The sequence below is a fragment of the Leptidea sinapis genome, chromosome Z (assembly GCF_905404315.1).
Source record: "Leptidea sinapis chromosome Z, ilLepSina1.1, whole genome shotgun sequence".
Lineage (NCBI taxonomy): Eukaryota > Metazoa > Arthropoda > Insecta > Lepidoptera > Pieridae > Leptidea > Leptidea sinapis.
The window spans coordinates 11333829-11358218 of record NC_066312.1 but is presented as its reverse complement, the minus strand read 5'-3'; the positions used below and the strand labels follow the sequence as shown (position 1 = coordinate 11358218).

At 34.0% G+C, this 24390-nt stretch overlaps 1 protein-coding gene across 1 annotated transcript; it reads right to left on the bottom strand.

The window, feature by feature from the left end:
* Positions 1-15934: 15934 nt before the first annotated feature.
* On the bottom strand, positions 15935-16321 carry LOC126979103 (NADH dehydrogenase [ubiquinone] 1 beta subcomplex subunit 1). The gene has a single exon (XM_050828318.1). It carries the CDS (start codon positions 16174-16176, stop codon positions 16003-16005), a length of 174 nt encoding a protein of 57 aa, XP_050684275.1. The 5' UTR covers positions 16177-16321; the 3' UTR covers positions 15935-16002.
* Between the last annotated feature and the right edge of the window lie 8069 nt (positions 16322-24390).

Sequence of the window (24390 nt, the reverse complement as noted above, 5' to 3'; positions counted from 1 at the left end):
AACCTTTTTGTCATAATATTTGTCATAAAGTAAACAATGTACCGAATTTGACATTACATTTCAATACAACAATTTAAAAGCGATTTAAAACAAATATTGTATTGTACTTGTCTTGCTCTTTTGTGCGTCTTTTAAATGATGATGATGCTTAAGTTACGTTCATTACTTTTAGGGTCGGTAAGAACTCGTCATATTCTATCGAAAGTCTCTCTACCCGTGGCCCCATCAAGAAGGATGAGTCATGATGAAATACCAAAGCCGTTCGATAATTTACCTTTTAGAGTCACGAACAGGTAAGTCAGCATTTTTATCTGGGTATAATTTGATAATAGACCGATATAGATTTAACTCCCAGCTGACGAATTACCAAGCACAGCTGCTTGGACCTTACGAGTACAACACAGGACATTACGAGATCTTGGAAAATCGAGAAAATTTAAAATTGGTGTACTAAGAATATGTGATTGAATAATTGATATATTATAATAATATGATATATGAGAGCTTACTAAAATTTTATTAAACAGGAGCAGCTCATTGCAACTAATATAATTAATATGCTGTACAAAATAATTACAGCCATCGAGAATGACTTGATTTTGAAATGTTTGCTGGCCATTAGTTGGTGATCAATTAGCCATTTCTGCTAACAGATTTAATTTTTCTGCTCACAAAAATACCAATACTTTGCTTAATTAATATAATGAATAAATATATAAAGTTGGTAAGCCTTATGGTAATATAATTTATAAGATAGGGATAGGTCTATACTAATAAACGGAGAGTCGTTTTTTTCTTGGCAAAACGACGGAACCGACGGGAAAAACGATTATACCATTAGCACGGACTAGTAAAAAAATAAGGAGTCCGTGTCACCTTATATAAAAGTTTAGCACCAAAACAAGCCGATTAACGTGTAAATGCATAGCCCCACGCACACACTTATACTACTACAGGCCGATAGGCGGCCATTATGAGACAGATCAGTTTGCGTCTCAATAAAATATTTTAATAATGCCGTCGTGCGTTGTGAAAAAGTGTTAAAACGATACTATATAAGTATTTGTGGTCATATATTATTATTTAAGGAAGAAAAAATTATGTAACGGTGCTTCACTTGCTAATATCACGGCGCGGAGTCCTTCTTTTTTAACTCGTCCGTGACCATATGATGCAACGAGTTTTAGAGAAAGATAGGTTTAAGTATATAGTAGTATATCCGGAATCCTTAGATAATATATACGTATAGATAATTCAAATTCAAACATTTTTTATCAAAAATAGGATTCAAAATCACTTATTGAACGAAAAACTACCACCCATTCAAAAGGAGCTTGAGGGGTGTTCGTTTCCAGTGATATACAATCGTGAGCGTGAGACGTAGCTTGTCATGCACACTATAGAAATAATCCTTGCCTTGTTTTAAAGCGTTGCCTAAGAGCAAGAGACTATCTAGACGTATATATTATCTATGCCGGAAACTATATTGTTTGGTCTTAGAAATACCTATATATTCGCAATAGAAGAAATTCAGTCAATGATATTACATAATATGATAATACAATGAGCGGGCACGGGTTACTTAAGTAAGAGAAGTAATTAAATGTTTAGCAATTATAAAATTAGATGAGCCACAAAAAACAGCATTTAATAATTTAGTCAGCATACAAAGATTTTGTTTGCAATAAAAAACATCAGGCAGCAATCCTTATTCTGCAAATAATTTTGATAGTGATTAAATCAAAAATTAAATCACAAATAGGCAGCAATATACAGTCCGTAAAATAACTACTTGGTCAGCAAGATTTCATGATTGATCAGCGGATACGCAGTGTATTTTAGTATCTTGTCATAGTTGTCTTGTCTTATTGCCAATTGAAGGAAATGATTTGATGCCAATTGAAAAGATGAAAAGGGAGATGTGACTGTCCAGTCCATAATTAATAAAAATTGGTTAGGTTAGGTTATGTTAGAAAAGTTAAAACAACGCACGAATCGAGCGTAGCCAGCCGCGGCAGCGGCGGGCAAGTGCCAGCATCGAATTCTAGGCGTTAAAATGAACTTTATTGCTTAGCCTCTGAGAGCTTTCCAAAATTTTATTAAACAGGAGCAGCTCATTGCAACTAATATAATTAATATGCTGTACAAAATAATTACAGCCATCGAGAATGACTTGATTTTGAAATGTTTGCTGGCCATTAGTTGGTGATCAATTAGCCATTTCTGCTTACAGATTTAATTTTTCTGCTCACAAAAATACCAATACTTTGCTTACCATTTAAATAACACCCCTTAAGTTAAATGGCAAGACAACCTTTGCCGTTCAGGGTCAGCACTTGTTTAGACAAAGATATATATAGAATGTAATTAAATTCATTTATTTCATCATTTTGAGCTTTCCATGTGTGTGTTGGTTTGCATATAATTAGTAATTTGTATGTTACACAACAATGAATTTAATGAAAGCTAACAACACCTCTCTCTCTTTTGGGATTTTTTTTTTGTTGACATAATATCATTTCTTAAATTAAATATGTTATCGAATATATTTTATATCAACGACGAGTTGTTCATAGGACAGTTTTTTAAATATATGTAGTTACAAACCTACCTCGGCTGACAACGACTCTAAAAGTTGATGTTAGAAATAGAATAGTCAACACAAAACAGCGTTAGCTATTTTTATTAATATGACGGGTACTAACGATATATATTCTAATAAATTGGTGCCGATAATTCGATCCAATTTCATGAAGCTTTAGCCTTAGCTATTATGTAGAGGTACCAAATGAGACGACTGCGAGATTCGCAAAAGGAAAAGTTCTCAATATTAGGTTAAATACTCCAAACACTGACACTATGAACTTCCTAAATATTTACATGTGGGCTATTGTATTTTAGCATTATCAGTACTTACTCGTGAAGAGACGGATCCTTTTGCCTTTTATCTTTCTAGAGTAAATCTTGCACTTTTTAAAAACACAAAATGGATACTCACTTTCTCATCAGTTAAGTCACATCTTACATCGGAGTCCGATGTGTCGCGACTGAAGTCGTAGACGATCAATTAACATGAATGGCTATTGACACGCAAAACTGTGTACAAAGTACCTCGTTTATATATTGATATACCTAATTTAACATGCAGACTAAAACAAACTGACATTAAATGTAAAGTGTCTATGTCAATGACTTCAAAGCAATTGGTTACCTTTATACTTTATACTCCATACTTTTTATTATTACAACATGTACCTAGTATATTCGAGCACGCAAAGCAAGAAGGAAAATGAAAGCGAATCTATTGTAACTATAACCGATTTTGATTGATAAGTTGTAAACAGTGAGCCACGCTCGGCATTAGCTTTGACAAATTAATAAATCCAATTTGGTCACGCATTATCGGTCATTCAGGTCATATATACATATTCTAAGGGCCGTCAATATACTATCAACAGATAGAGATCTATTACTACCTTCTACTGTCTGTAATTAGCTGTCAATAATCGGAAGCTGTCCCAATATTCCCGTTAGGTGATTCTTATCGCCAGTTTACTGTAAATAAGTCGTCTATCTGAGCGCTCCCTGAGCTTACGCAAAAAAAGGAGGAAATTTAGGGAAAAATTTAATTATAGCTCATGATTTTTTTAACAAAAAGGTTACAAAATATAATAATACAACTTATTTTATATGTTTTAATACAAAAAAAAAATTATATAACTTTATTTTATTACTTTAATTGGCATATTTCACTATACGACTTGCAGCAGATTAAGATTTACTCCTATGTTGCCACTTACTAGTACCAACATAGTACCCAATTTGTAAAATCTCAATGTCAGCAGCAATTAGATGTTATCATGTGCCTAGTTTTAAACATGTCAATAATATTACTTACATGAGAAAGCCACAGGACAAATAAAATGTTAAAGGTAAATAAATGATTACTACACAAATAAATAATGGTACTTTTTTATTATACACTATCATAACTTACCGATTAGAGGTTTCTTTTATATCTCCATGAGTTGGAGCTGTTCCTCAGTTTGGTGGGCTTTGTTTCCTCGGGTCATCATTTTTATAACAGCTGACGGATCACGGGAGACGCACAAAAACTTAAGTTATACAAATAAATACACAATAACACTTGTTTATATATACACTGAGTTTTAAAATATATTTTACTTAAATTGAACAAATATTTATGCTAGATTATTTGCTTTAACAATTAAATTGAATTGAGAAGTTGAATTTTGAACTATGCCTTAGGGTTGCCACAGCAAAAAAAAAGTAAATCGTTGATAGCACATTTTGTTCAATCGGAATCTATATGTGATCGTAATCGTCATATTTCTCTATGTAATTTACACGCGCCTCGTAATTTTCATTCATTGTCTTCATAAGATTCCACTCAGTTACAAAAATTCATTATCACTTGAACTTAAGTCCGACAGCGCAAAGAACAACCCTCACTAAGTATTTGACATAAACAAAAAGGATTTTGCACATATTTAACACCTATTAAGCAATAAAATATTTTTTTACTAGGAAAATAATAATGGTCTGCCTTGTGATCCCCCGAAAACGTAGGTTTGACTAAGACATTAATTACTGACAGCTACAGCTACGGATAACATTGGGACGCGTGAATTGAAATTTCCATACACACTTCTATCCCTGATAAGCTATACATCCTCCTATTGACAGACAGTGTGTACGGATAAGACGAGTTACCGTCGATGAGTTTATTGGGACAGAAAAGTCAACGATAGTTTGGATTTTTTTGCTCAAGTAGGCCACAACCGGCGATAGACTGAATATTGGGAACGGCCGTAAGTCTACGTCCCAGACAGTCTGCATCTGGTGGTAAGTGCTACATCACATTAAAATCTTAAATTGACCCTACCCCAGTAATTTTACTATAGAACTATGCTACGTGCTACCATGCCCCTGCCGTTCCCCTTTCACCCCCTCATGCTCGTCCTGTTGTGTCGGTACGGTTTGCAGTTTCATTACCGTTACATGTCGTGATATTCCCATGCTATCACTGCTTTGTTTTTGTAGTTTTCGTTGCTACGTTTTGACTTTTATTGTAAAACTTCAGTAGTTTCTGTTGTTAAAAATGAATTGCTGTTTGTTAGTCTCGCTAAAACTCGAGAACGGCTGGACCGATTTGGCTAATTTTGGTCTTGAATTATTTGTGGAAGTACAGGGAAGTGAATAAATATGAAAGTGTTCGGAATTAAATAAAAACAACAATTTTGTTTTTCCTTTGATGTGTCCCCCGTCGTCGGATATTTGTTTTGTATGGACATATTTTCTATGAGAGAATTTATTGACGCACGGTTTGATGTGTAAGCTGCTGTGAAACAATTTCATTACAACAACAGGGAGCATATTTTACGAAATAATTCTTGATGTTAATGATATATTAGTGACAAATTAATAAAAACATTATTTTATTTATTATATACAGAACAACGTCTGTCGGGTCAACTAGTTAATTTATATAATAGAAAATACTTTTTGTACTTAACCCAGAATCTTTCATAAATTTTTCATAATAATAATAAGCATCACAGCACAGCACCTTTATTGCAATCAATAATATAGAAAAAATAAATCGTTTATTTATTGATAACAACATCCTAGTGTTGCTTGTTTTGCACACCGTAACAAAGCGACGATGCGACGTCATCGACATCAAGTCCAGAGATAATATAGCCTGGGTAGTATATCAACTCAGCTAAGCCGTGTGAACATGGAATGAAAGAAAAATTAAGAAGAAGTGCGAGTGAACATTGTCGCCTGAGTAAAATGTCTCATTCCACCATAAGAAAAAACATTTTGCGCGGTTCGGCTAACCTACAGTCAAGTATGGCATACTTGTTGTTGGCATATTTCATCATTACAAATATAAAATGAATAATTAGGCTATGCGATGCCACAACAGGCAAAAGGAAAAGCTAAGCTTCACCTGACATGGAATCATGGATTTATGTTTCCATGCAGCGCTGTTTTTCCTCCATAAGGTGTTGAGTGGGAGTGGATGTATTATGGCTCCCCGATTACCTACTTAAACTATATTTTTTTAAAAATGTATAATAAAAAAAACTGTTCTTATTACCCTTGCAAGTGTATGTTAGTGTGTGTGTGTGTGTGTGATTGCGTGTGTGCGTAAGTGTGGGCGTGTGATTTAAATAATCTTGATAAATTATTTGCGTCTAGTTTCAATATTTTTTTGTTTATTTTCAGGTACGTGGCAACCCTAGTGTTTGCATTTCTGTTTGGCGTTGGTCTATGGGCGCCATATCTAATTCTCTGGTATTCCATGGCCAAAAGAACATTCTGAAAATATTACCTTATTCAGTTATTTGTATAATAAAAAGTTATATTTCTTCTAAAAGGTTTTTAATCGAACAGTATTCGTCTTATTAACAAATCCTTTACTTAATTTCCTTTGTTATTATTTAAGACAGCAATCGCTTCATGTACTAATTTGCCCCCACAATTTTTGGCAGCAGGTCTTTTAACAAAACATCAAGACATCTAAGAAAGGAGGAAACGACAGAAAGTCATCCAATTTCAAATTTATGCAAATTTTTTGTCACCTAATGTTAAATGATTACCTCCCCCACACTAAATTGCAAAACCAGAGGAATCAAAGGAGCTGTCGGATTATAGGTTGCTTTTTTTGTAAGAACGTTTCTTAAAAGTACCCGCGTAGTATCGTCCTAGAAACAGCTAACAAGTAAGTAAGGTTGGATACCTCATATCTCCGATATTTATGTAAGGACCGATATGTAGAAAAATATATAATGTATTTGTCTGCACCGTTTGTAAATTAGATCTTATAATAGAATCTGGGAGGAAGTGACGGAACTCCTCAAAAGGTGTACTAAAAGCGGTTTCGGTTTACTTTACAACAAATCAAGTATTTGTGTTTACACCTATATATATCAATAGTGAATAGATTCCTCAGTGAAAAGTTTTCTATATAGGGCACGGAAAAGGTTTTTAGGGTCAGATATTTAAAAACGTTGAAGTCGTAATTCCTAAAGGTGTGCCCAAAACTTTCAAGATTATCGAAGATAGAAACAAGGAAAAAGATATTTTGTTGTGTAAAAAGATGCAAAAATTACTGAAATTAAAAATAAAATAGCTTCCCTGGGGCATAAAAAGAATAGGGAAATCCTAGGCCCAAGGGTGTCGTAAGAGGCGACTAAGGGCAAAGAACCCTCCCAATGGTAAACCATTGGGAGGGTTCTTTGCACAGGATGCCGGCTAGATTATGGATACCAAAACGTCGCCTTTTTCTGTCGTGAATCAGTAATGTTTAAGCACTATCGTGTCTGAAGGAACGCGCCGTAGAGAATGAAATTACTGGGCAAATGAGACTTATCATCTTGTCTCAAGAAGTTTTAGGTTTTTCAAGAATCCTGAGCGGCAAAGCATTATAATGGGCAGGGTGTATCAATTAGCATCAGCTGAACGTCCTACTCGTATCGACCCTTAAACTAAGTCTATGGGTCTACCAACTATCGACCAATACCAATCACTTTCGTTCCCTTAACTTGGCAGATTTAAAGAGCTAAAAATGAAAGCTGCCGTTAAAAAGATTGGTATCCTTTCCATGGTTCCAATATTTTAAAAAGGCTTTTACTTACTATCAAAACTTCAAATAAGTGTTATTGCATGTCTTATAACTATTCCAAATTTATAGCTCACTATTTAGAACTAATCTGGCCATAACGGAGCCATTTTCAGGATCTGTAGTCATGACTGACCCACTGAACAAAATCTTAAGACATAAATTTATATTTGCCGTTTGCTCAATATAAAAAAGATACTTAACTTACATAAATCGTTTTGTGGACGAGTTATAATCTCTGCTTTTCATTTCGACTGCGAGGAAATAAAACAGTAGTATAACATGGACATTTTTAACAATTTTAGCAAATTTGAAGAAATTTATAAACACAGAAAAACAAGACCGGTTTTCCCGCCGCTTTTTTACGACATTGATATTAGGCTTGGGCTCCATACCTATACAGCCTACTATTAAATTAATTTTGTAATATATATATATTTTTAATTAATTAAATAACCTACTGTATTTTAATTAAAATTTTAATATCTTTTATGTCTTAAAAAACACATGAGGCAAATAAATTAAAGTAAATATAATAAAATAAATTCTATCTCTGAACTTTTTATTGTGTTTTTTCTTTTTGTCTTTTTATAGACACATTTATGAGTAGATACTTTAGTGCACTTGTGCACGAAAATCGATTTTGTGCAGCCTATATCGTGCACAAATAAGCAATTTCTGAGCATGAGAAGTGAAAAAGTTTTTTTCTTTTTCACACAAACTATTTTATCATGTACGATAATAGCGCTACCTAGATTGCAATGGAAAAACTATAATAAAAAACAATTAAAACCGATTTCTGCTATAGAGCGGTAGAGGGCGCTTATTACAAAAATAACAAAACAGTTCTAGAACCACATTCTAAAAGTTGATGAATGAGTTAATAAGTTTTATTGCTCGTGGATCTCAGGCAAAATGTTAAGAAAGATATATAATAAAAAATTTGCATATATATATGCCAGCCGTTTGATTGTAAAGAGTGTAATATTCTTTGTTATGTATGTAGGCAAAATATTGATTTATTTAATTCAAATTCAAAATAGATTATATAAATACATTGTAGATTAATTTTTATACAATTAATGGTAGAATTTCAGATCTACTATCTACATTGGTCGGAGACAGATACACAAACTACAAAGTCATTCTATTTCATACAAACTATTTTATCATGTGCGATAATGTCGCTACCTAGATTGCAATAGAAAAACTATAATAAAACCAAATTTTAGAACCAGTTTCTGTTATGGAACGGTAGCGAGAGCGCTACAATGAACTGTCAAGATTAACGTCAAAGCTAGTAGTCTAAAACTGCTACTGCTATAACTAGCGAACAACAGAGGGCGCTTATTACAAAATTAACAAAAAAGTTCTAGAACCACATTCTAGAAGTTGATTAATTAGTTAATAAGTTTTATTGCTCGTAGATCTTAAGCAAAATATTTAGAAAGATAAAATTTTATAAAATATTTACTTATATATATGCCAGCCACTTATCTATACTAATATTATAAAGCTGCAGTGTTTGTTTGTTTGAACGCGCTAATCTCTGGGACTACTGGTCCGATTTGAATGATTCTTTCAGTGTTGGGTAGTCCATTTATCGAGGAAGGCTATAGGCTATGTTTTTTTTTCAAAATTAGGGATACGTAATAAAATTGCTATTTTGTAACACAAGGTGTAAAATCGAAAACCTATTTTTGCGTGCGCTGCAAAAACTATTGACAATAGAACAAAATGATGTACAGGCTATAATATAGGCAATATTTTATTACTTATAAAACTATCGCGTGAATTATACTTTATATGGCAAAACAACGTTTGCCGGGTCAGCTAGTTATTAATATGTAGGCAGAATATTTATTTATTTGATTCAAATTTAAATATTTTTATTCAAAACAGGATTCAAAATCACTTATTGATCGTCAAAAATTTCACAGGAGAGCCGAATATATTGTAAATTCATATAACTTCAAGTTGATGAAAAGACTTTCACTTAATGAAAGTCAAAAACTACCACCCATTCGAATAAAGATAGCCTCAGACCAGAGAAGAACTTTTACATTTAATTATAGCCTGAGGGCGGTCGTTCCATTCCCAAACTGTGGAATCATTAAGAAAGTCATTTATGTTATAGTAACCACACAAACGTTTTTTTTTAACAATTCTTATGAATTTCGAAGTACTTTTGTTTTGTTCATTTTCTGCGATCTTGTTGTAAAAGTATATACATCGCCCCACAAAAGACTTACTAACCCATCCCAGCGGAAACTCCATAGGGAGTGCCGCTTGCGCCTCTCTCTCCCCATGAGAAGGTCGCCTTCGATGTAGGCTTAGAGGGCACCTGCCCAAAGCCAACTGCAGGTGGTGTTTAGTGGGTAGGCACCTAGGTTTCACGTGAGTCCCACATAACCAACGCTGACTTAGGCTGCGTTGGTATGCATGAGCATTCACCACCTCCCTCCCGTCGTTATCCCGGAGGATAACATCATCATCAGGTCGGGAGTGCCTCAGGGCTCAGTTCTGTCCCCGACCCTCTTCTCACTCTTCACGAGTGACCTCCCGAAGCCTCAGAAAGTGCAAATCGCACAATACGCGGACGACACGGCCCTTTATTATAGCGTCACTCGGGGGTGCCTCGCGACTCATATAAGAGTGCTTCAGGCCGCCGTTAATGAACTAGGAGACTGGTTCAGAAAATGGCGGATTGAAGTCAATCCCTCAAAGAGTGCAGCGGTACTCTTTGGTAATACTAATAAAATAAAATCTTTGGCCCCTATACCTATTGTTAAATTATATGGGACCCCTATTCCGTGGGCCCAACATTATAAATATTTAGGTGTTACGTTCAACAGTAACATGAACTTCGCAAAACATATCAGCACGGTTTGCAATAGAGCCCGGTTTGTCCTTATCCGCCTGTATCCACTTGTGTGCAAGCGAAGCAAACTACTGTTCAGACACAAGGTGACATTGTACAAGACCATCGTACGTCCCATTATGTCGTTCGCAAGCATCGTGTTTGCCAACGCGCCGCCGAGCCACTTGCGGCGTTTGCAAGTGGTTCAGAATAGTTTCACGCGCACGGCCACCGGAGCGCCGTGGTTCGTTCGTAACGTAGATCTCCATCGCGATCTTGAGCTGCCGACCATCGCTCAACATTTCAAGGAGCTATCGCGACGCTACTTTGATAAGGTGGCCGAGCACCCTAATATCTTGGTGAGGGAGGCATGTGCTTACACTGCTCTAGACCACAGTCTGAACAAACAGAGGCGACCTCGACACGTACTAGTCGACCCGGACGACCATATTACGATCGCGAACGCGACACCAAACCAACCACACCGCCCTCGAAGACGTAGGCGCGGCCGTGTGCATCAAGCCGCTGCCACTCGTCACTTTGACGATTTCCAGCGGCCACAACCTAATATAATACGATTCACACACTTTGATAGAAGCCCGACGAGATAGTCCTCGTCCTGTAATCGTTTAACACCACTCACACTCACATCACAAATCACACACCTACAATAACACTACACACAAATAGTCACACACTTATATACACTCACACATACTTACATACATATATCACCGCACTCGCCGGCGAGTGCGAAGTCTCGTCAAACCTAGAGTCTACTGGACTAACAGATATATTAGATCGTTAGTGATCTTCTCCATCCAGCCTAGTGAGCAGACGGTCCGAGGTTCGAGTCTCTGTCCGAGACGCCCCGCCCCTTGAGCTACATTTTCGGCCTCCAAGACCCCCGCCCGGCTTCGCTGTAAAAGCCTTCAGAGCTATCAGCACAGAGGAGGTTTTTAATCGGTAGGGGGTGTTTACACCCGAGCCCGACATATGGGCCCCGTTTCGAGGTCTTCAATACGTAAATGTATTTTACTCCTCTCGAAGAAAAAAAAAAACTTACTAACTCGACTTAACGTAGTAGGCATAACAAGTTTATGTCTGTTCTTCGTGTTAACATTATGATTGTCTCTGATTCTAGCTAATTCCTCATTGTGCTTATGTACTAGAACAAAATCTCAGTTGACATCAACATGTAGGAAAAGTGTAATAACTCAAGGATGGAGCACTTAGCCTTAAGCAATTGTATGGCTATATAATAGTAAGGTTTATTGCCTTCATTGTATTTGCCATTTCTATTTGATCCGGTTAATAACTGGCTTTTTATCGTTCTCTTATGGAAATTATGAGTTTTTAAGTTTCAAATTAGGGTGAAAATAATACAAATGGGGAAGTATAGCTGTGGTTCCCAATAATTTTAGCATCTGGTGACTGGTACACAAAGTGAGAAGAAAGTAGGCGGGAGTGTGATGACACCACACTGCTGTGTTATAGTTATCCAGAGCTAACAGTGTGGATCTTACCACATAATTAATAATTTATGTATTTAAGCAGTAAAATGGGGTTTTTGAATTTTCACCCCTAAGAGCATAAAATAATACATGAATGTTTGTATGTTTTTTATAAGGTTATTTATTAATATTATATAGTTTTTGTTTTGACCTTTAAATGTACCCAAATGTTAGTGTTACATAAAATTATTTTAAAAGAGCAGTTAGAGCATAGCAGTGCAAAATATTAATTGATTGTAGTATTTTTTCAAATAATCTTTTTTTTATCACAGTAAGGTATGAGATGAGGTCATTCAGCTGATGGTAACTGTTAGTTTCCACCCATTACAATCCAGTTCCGCTCAGGATTCTTGAAAAACCCGCAAATTCCGATGTGCACAACAATTCCTACTTCATAATCTACTTGAATAAAATATTTGACTAAGACTTGAATATATCATTTTCAAAGTAAGAAGCATAGTTGATGATTTGTCTGCTTCTGGTTGGAAGTAAATATTGTGCTTATGTACTAGAACAAAATCTCTGTTGACATCAACATGTAGGAAAAGTGTAATAACTCAAGGATGGAGCACTTAGCCTTAAGCAATTGTATGGCTATATAATAGTAAGGTTTATTGCCTTCATTGTATTTGCCTCTTCTTTGTTCTCTTATGGAAATTATGAGTTTTTAAGTTTCAAATTAGGGTGAAAATAATACAAATGGGGAAGTATAGCTGTGGTTCCCAATAATTTTAGCATCTGGTACACAAAGTGAGAAGAAAGTAGGCGGGAGTGAGTTTATGTAATGGAGGGGTGAGGAGTGGCTTTCTTATTAATCTGAGACTTGACAATTTTCTCCCAGCTATAATGTTGGCTATTTTAGGTTATGAAAATATTAATATATTAAAATTACCAAATAATACTGCTGGACAGCCAAATTAACTTTAAAGCAATAAGAAGCAAAGCTAAGACATTTTATTTCAGCAGCTGAAATGATAAATGCAATTACAAATTTCGTGGAAAGTAGTTATTAAGTAGTGGGAATAGACTAAGAAACAAAGAAACTCAAAGCTCCACTAAAAGGTTCTCTCTTAAGCAGAGAAAGTAATTTGCTACATAAGACTAAATAAATATGTAGATGACAAAGCATGGGACTAAAAAAGTAAAAAAATGGATTATAGCACATTGCAAAACCTGAGCTAACAGCTACTTTAGTAGACTCAATACAAAAATAATCCGAAAAATTGTATTTCCAGGGAAATTCATTAACCACCTCCAAGTGATTGATATAATAGTAAATACGAAAGACTATCTGTGTACACTTGTCTTTTCAGCTCAAATAATATTTTAAAGATTATACATAATATATAATTACTTATCCTTACTCAGTGATTCATCATTGCAGATCCTAAGTTCGGGCTAACCTGAGATTTTGTACAATTATTCAAAACACATTTAGGTGTGTTTTAACACACAATATAATATTAACTATTCACAATCCATGCTATTATTGAATGTCTAAATGCCTTTATAGTGTGATGACACCACACTGCTGTGTTATAGTTATCGAGAGCTAACAGTGTGGACCTTACCACATAATTAATAATTTATGTATTTAAGCAGTAAAATGGGGTTTTTGAATTTTCACCCCTAAGAGCATAAAATAATACATGAATGTTTGTATGTTTTTTATAAGGTTATTTATTAATATTATATAGTTTTTGTTTTGACCTTTAAATGTACCCAAATGTTAGTGTTACATAAAATTATTTTAAAAGAGCAGTTAGAGCATAGCAGTGCAAAATATTAATTGATTGTAGTATTTTTTCAAATAATCTTTTTTTTATCACAGTAAGGTATGAGATGAGGTCATTCAGCTGATGGTAACTGTTAGTTTCCACCCATTACAATCCAGTTCCGCTCAGGATTCTTGAAAAACCCGCAAATTCCGATGTGCACAACAATTCCTACTTCATAATCTACTTGAATAAAATATTTGACTAAGACTTGAATATATCATTTTCAAAGTAAGAAGCATAGTTGATGATTTGTCTGCTTCTGGTTGGAAGTAAATATTGTGCTTATGTACTAGAACAAAATCTCTGTTGACATCAACATGTAGGAAAAGTGTAATAACTCAAGGATGGAGCACTTAGCCTTAAGCAATTGTATGGCTATATAATAGTAAGGTTTATTGCCTTCATTGTATTTGCCTCTTCTTTGTTCTCTTATGGAAATTATGAGTTTTTAAGTTTCAAATTAGGGTGAAAATAATACAAATGGGGAAGTATAGCTGTGGTTCCCAATAATTTTAGCATCTGGTACACAAAGTGAGAAGAAAGTAGGCGGGAGTGAGTTTATGTAATGGAGGGGTGAGGAGTGGCTTTCTTATTAATCTGAGACTTGACAATTTTCTCCCAGCTATAATGTTGGCTATTTTAGGTTATGAAAATATTAATATATTAAAATTACCAAATAATACTGCTGGACAGCCAAATTAACTTTAAAGCAATAAGAAGCAAAGCTAAGACATTTTATTTCAGCAGCTGAAATGATAAATGCAATTACAAATTTCGTGGAAAGTAGTTATTAAGTAGTGGGAATAGACTAAGAAACAAAGAAACTCAAAGCTCCACTAAAAGGTTCTCTCTTAAGCAGAGAAAGTAATTTGCTACATAAGACTAAATAAATATGTAGATGACAAAGCATGGGACTAAAAAAGTAAAAAAATGGATTATAGCACATTGCAAAACCTGAGCTAATAACAGCTACTTTAGTAGACTCAATACAAAAATAATCCGAAAAATTGTATTTCCAGGGAAATTCATTAACCACCTCCAAGTGATTGATATAATAGTAAATACGAAAGACTATCTGTGTACACTTGTCTTTTCAGCTCAAATAATATTTTAAAGATTATACATAATATATAATTACTTATCCTTACTGAGTGATTCATCATTGCAGATCCTAAGTTCGGGCTAACCTGAGATTTTGTACAATTATTCAAAACACATTTAGGTGTGTTTTAACACACAATATAATATTAACTATTCACAATCCATGCTATTATTGAATGTCTAAATGCCTTTATAGTGTGATGACACCACACTGCTGTGTTATAGTTATCGAGAGCTAACAGTGTGGACCTTACCACATAATTAATAATTTATGTATTTAAGCAGTAAAATGGGGTTTTTGAATTTTCACCCCTAAGAGCATAAAATAATACATGAATGTTTGTATGTTTTTTATAAGGTTATTTATTAATATTATATAGTTTTTGTTTTGATCTTTAAATGTACCCAATTGTTAGTGTTACATAAAATTATTTTAAAAGAGCAGTTAGAGCATAGCAGTGCAAACTATTAATGGATTGTAGTATTTTTTCAAATAATTTTTTTTTTATCACAGTAAGGTATGAGATGAGGTCATGCAGCTGATGGTAACTGTTAGTTTCCACCCATTACAATCCAGTTCCGCTCAGGATTCTTGAAAAACCCGAAAATTCCGATGTGCACAACAATTCCTACTTCATAATCTACTTAAATAAAATATTTGACAAAGACTTGAATATATCATTTTCAAAGTAAGAAGCATAGTTGATGATTTGTCTGCTTCTGGTTGGAAGTAAATATTGGTACATGTTTTACAGCAATTTATGGGTAATAAATGGGTTCAATTTGTTTAGAGGCAGTTAATTATAAAATTAAATGAAATTTATGAGTCTATTACTCTTATGAGTGAGGTTATTACTTCCATCTACATTATTTTGTTTATCTTTATCAAAGTAATCTTTCAGTGACACCAGTGGGTAACATGTCACACTTGCTAAAAGCAACTCTATGTTGCACCCCATTGAGAAATAAATGTTATGTAAAAAAATGGGATTGTGGAATTAATCGAATAATTGAACAAAATAAAAATCACTTCAGTTTTCTAACTTTATTTAATCCATTGCTGAACCTATATAATTAAATATTATAATTATATTATAATCATGGCCATGATGGTTTATCACACTCCTTAACATTGCCACCATAAAGTGCTGATTTATCTCTAAAGTTTGTCAAACGTAGAGTTTCTTGATCATCCAAATATTTTCCAAAAAGAAAACCAGAAATCGGCACTGCAAACCATAAATATTGACGAGTGATTCCAAATAAACCCATCTTGCCTATTCGTCTCTCTGTTCTCTTCCTGCTGCAGTCAGTGCTTTCCACTTTCTGGTGTGGCTCCAATCCAGCCAAATGCAACTAATGGCTATTGAAGGAAAAGCGAGACTGACAAGGTTTTTTCTAAAGAACTGTAATAACCCCATATATCTACAACAAATAATGTGTGTTAAAGAATATTCTTACACAAAATACATTCTTTTTTCTATTCTTATTCATTAAAGTATAAAATAGACTTAAATTAAAACTGAATGTAAAATTTTGAAATCAATGACCCATCATGACGTCAATGATGCCATCCTATCTTAAAATCAGTAAAATTATATGGAAACGACAGTAGGAGAGCAGATTTATTGCGTAATAATAAATAATTAAAATATAAATGATAGTAATTTAGAATACTCCAAGCCATAATTTCTCAAAAAGTTATGAAACAAAAGTTAATTTTAGTAGTAGAAGTAATGAATTAACATAAATCTACAGCCAGAATTAGAATCGAAATTATTCAATTATGTAACAACAATACTAATATACTAAAGAACGCATTGAAAAGTAAGCTTTTTAGATTAGTTTGGACTTCGTAAAACAGTTATTCAATCTATTTATTAATGAATATAAATCAGAAATAGAAATCCTACGTAAAATAAATGAAATCACAACCTTAAATTTTAAGTTTTAACCATAAAAATCATAACAATAGCCTACAGCACATCACAAAATATCACAATCACCATTCAACACAGGTACACCGACCTGTCAGGCTGTCACCTAGTGAAATAAATGTGTCGTGAATATGACATGTTATGTCAGCAGCTGTGCCAGCAGATAATGTGACCATAGTGCTTAAATTCTCTTTGGATAATCCATACAATAAATGTGTAGAGATCGAATTTCTGTATAAAGAAAAAAAATTATCAAAATCGAGTCAAGGGAACGTCAGAAGGGATATAGAACAAGTCCCGATTAATTTGGAATTTTTTGTTTCTCTGTCTGTTTGTACGGGCTAATCTCTGAAACTATTGGACCGATTTAATTTAAATTTTGCATGATGATGATACCTTCTATACCCGGACAACATCTTAGATACTTTCCATCCCGGAAAATCAAAGAGGTTCCGTGGGACAGTAAAAAACCTCTACTTCCAAAGATAGCGTATTACACAACAACGAACATGACATTATTTAATAAAATTTGGCACGTTAACACCTTATATTGCCAGTCAACATCTTAGATACTTTTCATCCCGGAAAAGTAAATAATTCCCGTGGGACTGTTAAAAATCTCTTCTTACTTATAAAACGAACCTTGGCACATAATTTAATAAAATATGGCATGTTGATACCTTAATAATTGCCAGTCAATAATTAAATAAAGCCGAGTTATGATTAAATAATTGAATAAAAATATATAAATTATTAATATCACACTTATTAATATAACATTCTTATTGAATATTAACGAATATGGCTCTATGGGCTCGGACCTTTTGTCTGTACGATGGACGAAGAAAATATAACGAATGTCGCAAACGTCAGACAGAGAACTTTTAGTTATTATTTATTACAAAGTAGTCATAAATGAACAAATACACCTGGAGATTTTCAGAAAATATTACTGAGCAATTTGAAACAATTTTTTAAACCATTAAATTATATTGGTTAAAAATTGTTTCAATTGACTTTTTTGTGCCGGAAGTACTAACGTTACTTCCGTCAGAAAAATATTCTGTGTTACCCCGAAGCCACGCGTAAAGAAGTTTTGATTCAATAATGACACTATTACCACAGTAGAACATATTTCTACTGTGCTATTATTTATTACTCTAATCAAGTTTCACATTATTTTATATTTTACTAAATTTAGCAGAATAAAACTTGACTTTTTTAATTTTTTGTTTATTTTTACATTGGCGATGAGGCTATCAGCTCGAACCGAAACATATTTTCAGACAAGAAAATGTAAAAATAATTAATATTAAAGTGTTCAGTAACCAGATATATTCGAGAACATTCATTCATTTCTAGAAATGAATTTTGATTATATGATACCATTACTTGTAGTAGTTGTTTGTAGTATGTAGTATTCGTGCAGTATTGTAATAGTAATATATTGTAATGTAACAGTAATGTCAACTAGTACTGCTATGTATTAATTATAATTATCTGACATTATTACTAGGACATTTAAGTGGGCCGTAGTAGCCAAATAAAGAATTTCAAATTAAATTAAACTGCACCTGCCCTTTGCTGCTTACATACATTCCAGCTCATAATAGTTTGTCGTTGATCGTTGTTTTTTTATTTTTCCATTAAGTTTTTATTGTTATATTCTGTTTTGTGTTCATCTGTTCATTTTGATAAATTTTTAATGACTAGTTTGGTGTAATTTATTTACTAAGAAATGATTTGCGGACGATACAAAGATCTACGCAGGCAATGCATAAAAATGAACAAATCCCTTTCAAGCTATCCAAAAATGCGTGACACCAACAGCAAATTATTCTGGTATGACAGCAGTCTTCTGGCAAGGAAAGAAAGGAAAAAGGATAGTGACAGGTATTGACATCTTTGATCAAGGTGTGATCAATAGATGTATTCACAACTGAACGTATTGTCTAAATTCTCTTTGTTACCCTTAAACAGTTACAACGAAAATTAATAACTAATATCAAATGTAATGGATCAAACACCAGCTTAGGCCGAATCCTAAAGAATCGTTTCAAAGGAAGAAAATTGAGAATGAATGTAAAGATTTTATCGAGCAATCAAATATTTGGTCGCCGGGAATTGAATACTTGAAAAGCAAGTATCGCTTGAAAGGCAGAACTTTAATATACACGGACTAGTCATATTATGTTGGTTCATCTTACATTGAAGGCGTGGGTCGTCAAGTCTCTGATGGGATAAAGAAAGAAAAAATATGAAAATATCAAAGAATTGTAATCGCGCACACTGTCCTGGAATCCGGTTTCTTACCCTACACGCTTTTTCTTTATGCATAAGGCTATTACATAAATCGGCGAATATCATGATAACATGAATATACACTGGCCTTCAAAAGTAAGGATCACACTTTTAAAATTGGGATAACGTTTTAAGTTCACAAGATATACTTTCGAAATAAAAAGGACTCCAAAGAGAATTTAATTTTGTACATAAAAACTTTAAAGTCGGTAACCTTCTTTTAAGAATTGGCTGAAAAAAAAAACTTCAAAAACAAAACCATTCCTTTTTCAAATTGGACATTTCCGAATTACAATTTTACCATTCACATTTTTCTTTCTGTTTTAATTTTTTTTCAAGATGGATGGGTCTTGTTTTAAAAATTTATGCTAAAAAGCACATAACATTTATTTATCATGCCTCTTTCAGTTAAAGAATTTGCTAGGATCATGGCTTTTCTGGAACTAGGCATCAGCATGCGTCGCACTGCAAGAATGGTGGGTGTGACGGTACGAACGGTCCAGAAGGTAAAGCGAAGGTACGAAGAGACTGGACACCATCGGAGACCTTGTAATGGCAGACCCAAGTGTACCAGTGCCCGAGAAGATCGTTATATTATTTCCACTGTGTTAAGAAATCGCCACCAAAATGCAGTTGAAGTCCAGCAACAGCTACTTCAGACCCGGAGGGGCTACATTAGTGACAGTACAGTGAGAAGACTTGCTGAAGCAAATTTGAAACCCCGAAGACCAGCGAGTGGCCCAAAACTCAAGAGACAGCATCGAGTAGCGAGACTGCGATACGCCCGTGAACACATGTAGTGGGATGAAGAAGAATGGTCAAGAATTTTGTTTGCAGATGAGTCTCGATTCTCCCTTTACACTTCTGATGGAAGGCGAATTGTTTACAGGCGACCTGGTGAGCGATACCTTCATGCATGCATCTCAGAAAGAGTCCAATACGGTGGAGGCAGTGTCTAAAAATGTCTATTTTAATTGTTTTATCTTTTTTAAGTTAAAAATGTTACTAATGTATAATTTTAGTTTCTAAGAATTAAAGCCTATAAAATAACGCCAACAAAACGTTTTTAATCTTAAATCTCTACCTTCTATAGTTAAGAAAAGAATTTAATTTGAAAAGTGTGATACTTACTTTTGCAGGCCAGTGTAGTTAATCATGATAACAGTAATAACTATGAAAAATGGATAAGAAATAAACAATTCAGATGTTGTGGTGGAAAATGCGTCCTATTAAAAATATTGGCCGTTGAGTTTTTGTGTGTTCTTCTCATGAGCTCTTTTCTTTTCGAACATATGGTAGATTAAATAACAGTAATCATTCAAAAGTGCCAATGTATTCATTCAAACTGAATATAATCACTGGATGCTGCGGCTTCCCCTTTACCATCCAGATGGCATGGGAAGCAAAAAAAAATTATACGTTCAGGCTCAGTTGGAAGAGCACTCGGATGGAATCGTTGCGTTGGAGAGATGGAGAGGTTGCGTGTTTGTGTCCCAGATCGTTCTTAAATTTTGCTTACAAACTTTATTTTTGTATAAATGTACTTTATTTTCAACTACAAACTCATAATTTTAACAATACGTTACCAAAAAAGCGTTACTTGTAATTTGTCCAGTAAAAATTAAATGAAATGGGGGAAAATGAATGAGGTCATTATTGAAAACAATAAAAGAGGAATACAAAAAAGTGACGCTGTCATCCACATAGTGGCAGACAAAATCATTATTTATGTTAATGGAAATGAATCCGAATCTGAGTAGGAAGAGCAATTGGGTTCAAGCAAAGAAAGTGATACTTCAATGCAAGCCTTTGGCATAAAATTATAATAATAGTTTTATTATACATACATGTCGGAGAATAAGAATATAAAAGTAATATGGCCTGTATGATTATATTCTACTCTGTGTATTGGGCTGAACTGATGGCGAACGTCATCTTTCAAAGTGTGTTTGAAGTTGACACTGTGTACGTCACTGTCGGTGGCGTGATTGAAGTTAGTTATTATTGTCCATCAGTAGAGCGCTCATTGAGAAGTCGCAGTCGTCTTCAAGCAAGCGCCCGCGCCGGTTGTGCGCACTGATCGACTTAAAACAGCATGGTGGATACCAACACCATGACGCCCGATTTAAAATCCAAATAAATCTCCGAGACACATATTTTTGAATTTTATAAAACTTACTTAACTCTCCTCCCCAGTATTGAAAATTATCACAAAAAAAAACACCCATCGTTACCATAAGCATCGATTCAGCGAAAGAGACCAAATAGATAACGTCATCCAAATTAGTCAAATATATAGACGAACGTTGTGAGATAGTGAGATATCTAACCTTATATAAAAACATAGGTGTGTGAAAGAGACGGAATAGACCATGAAACCATTTTGAAACAATTTACTGTACATTAGTCTACTATCAAATTGGACCGCGTTTTAATTTTAGTATTTTTATCGCTATTGTTCTTTGTTTTAACGGATATTAAATAAAAAATATGAAAGTGTCGTGTTCTGTAGTAGATTGTGTTGTTACATAATAGCAACAATCAAACTACAGAAACATTTCACAGATACTTTGATTCTTCAATCTAATTACGTGATGTTAATTTCGAAGTACATAATATTATGCACTTAAATACTAAATATTACAATTTATATTCACAGTAACCTCCTGAAACCTAATGTTCTCACAGAAGGACTTTACAAAGAACTGGTATCCGCCCACCTTAGATCAGCGTAATGAAATCCTGGTGGCACAATGTTCTCATACGAGGACATTATCGTTCATCTAAATTATTTCGAATATTCGCGGCCAAACAGAAATTTGTTTAGTTACACCCGATTGGAGAATATATGCGTGACTTATTCTTTACTTGACTGACCAGGGGCCAATCAGAAAACATCTCTCATTTTGTTGCTGAAGTGTCAAATATTCGCGCGGTAGAGGTAAGTAAAATCACTATTTATATGTGGATCTGGAATCCAATGACGTTCTATACATATGGACATATCATTCGCAGTCTGACAGTGGAACGGTAAAAGTGTGCTTAATGACACTATAAGAACACTTTTCTCCTTAGTCGTGTGTCAACTCTGTATCAATCAACAAGCCTAAGTGTGCTATAAAAAGTGCTTAAATAATACATTAACGACTCAAAAAAAGATGGTGTGACTTATCATCGGTAAGGTTGTTTTAGTTATATAAGATTTATATACAAAAAGATGAAATAATTTAATAAAACGAATATTTTTTCATTAAATATGGTACAATTATTGACAAATCCCAGACAAGATCCGCTTGTCAGAATGGGACAGATGAAAGGACACAGTCAGAAATGAAGAGAATAGAACTGCTCTTTTTAACCGACTTCAAAAAATGAGGAGGTTCTCAATTCGTCGGTATATTTTTTATGTTTGTTGCCAGAACGCAGAACTTTCGACTGGGTGAACCGATTTTGATAATTCTTTTTTGGCAACCATGAGAAAACCATAAAAGTCTTAAATTTGCTATAAGTGTGTGCGCAACAAATTTACGAATAACTCAATATTGCGCCAATAATAGATATAATATGCACTAAAAAGTATAAAATTAATTGCGTTTTTTTTTCCACCTGGTGTTAAGTGATCACCGCAGCCCACATTCTCTTGCAACACCAGAGGAATCATAAGAGCGTTGCCGGCCTTTAAGGAAGGTGTACGAGCTTTTTTTGAAGGTACCCATGTTGTATTGTCCCGGAAACACCGCACAAGGAAGCTCATTCCATAGCTTTGTAGTACGAGGAAGAAAGCTCCTTGAAAACCGCACTGTGGAGGACCGCCACACATCCAGATGGTGGGGATGAAATCCTAACTTGTGGCGTGTCGTGCGAAGGTGGAATTCGGCGGCAGGAATCAGGTTTTTTTTGTTTAATCTAATTAATAAATCTAATTCTAGTAACGAGTATTGTTATTTTTGGAGTCGGTGTCAGCCAAGGAAGGAATGAAAATAACAATATTATATTTGAGTATTAGTTTCTCTCATTAAATCCCTTTAGAACGTAAAGAAGTAACAAATAGAAACACAAGCCAATAAATAAGCGTCACTGAATGGTTGGACTAACAGCGGTTTTACTCCAAAGGAGCTCATTCGGTCAGAAGCTGCAAATATGATAAACAACACAGATGGCTATGAGCAAATGGACTACTTTCACCAATACATTGATAAAGTTGACTATCGAAAAGAGAAAATAATTCAAGTCGACCAGTAAAATTTATTCAGATGAGCCGAATGATTATTTCGATAGATTACCAAACAGTTCGCGTGATTTGACACAATATGTTAAATCAATTGTAGAGTAGGTACATAGCTGGATTTGTAAGCAAAAAAATTATGAAATCTGTACATTGCATTGATTACGTTCTATCTCTACAACAAATGCGATCGCGATGCTCGTTAAATAACAGTAAAGTATTTGATGTTCATGGCTCCGGTTTTATGTCATATCCATCGAGAGACGTAATCCACATTTTTGTCAGAAATGTTAAATTTATTTCAGGAAGCGCATTAAAACTGTTATTAATTTGATAAGAATAATTTTAATAAAATAGTTTTATTAATTTTGAGAAATTTAACGACAATGTACCCATTCAATCTATGCAAATAAATGACTTGATTTGATTTAATTTGAAATATTGTAACTGACAATATTTTTTGCAGTTTAGATAAACATTTATTTGACCGGGGTCCGTAGCGATATTTAATATTTAAATATTATGTAATTGAAATTACAATGAGGTTAAGAATGGGTTAAGATATGAAGCGTCATTAAAAATGTGTCAACAAACATTTAGAATTTATCTAAGAAAAATTGTGTTGTGTAGGGGACAATACAATTAATGAACTGCAATAAAAAAATAATTTTACATTTTACATTGTTTTATTTACTATGCAGTTGACCACTTGAATTATTATTATTATAGAATGAGTTTAGTACCTAATCAACATAAAACGCTGGAGAAAATTAAAGATACGTTAGCGTATTTTGTTATCATTGTTATAATAATGATCTTTTTTAATTTGCATCAAAATATATACTATGTGGCATTAATATTGCTGAATTTTTTTCATCAATATTGGAGTAACGTCGATGTCACTTCACTTACTCAGTAATACATCAGCTGTAAAACTAGCACACATGAATTCTAAACAGTTATTCCGTGCTCTGTTCGTTTTTTGAGGTATACAAAATTATATCCATTATTAGTAATAAATTT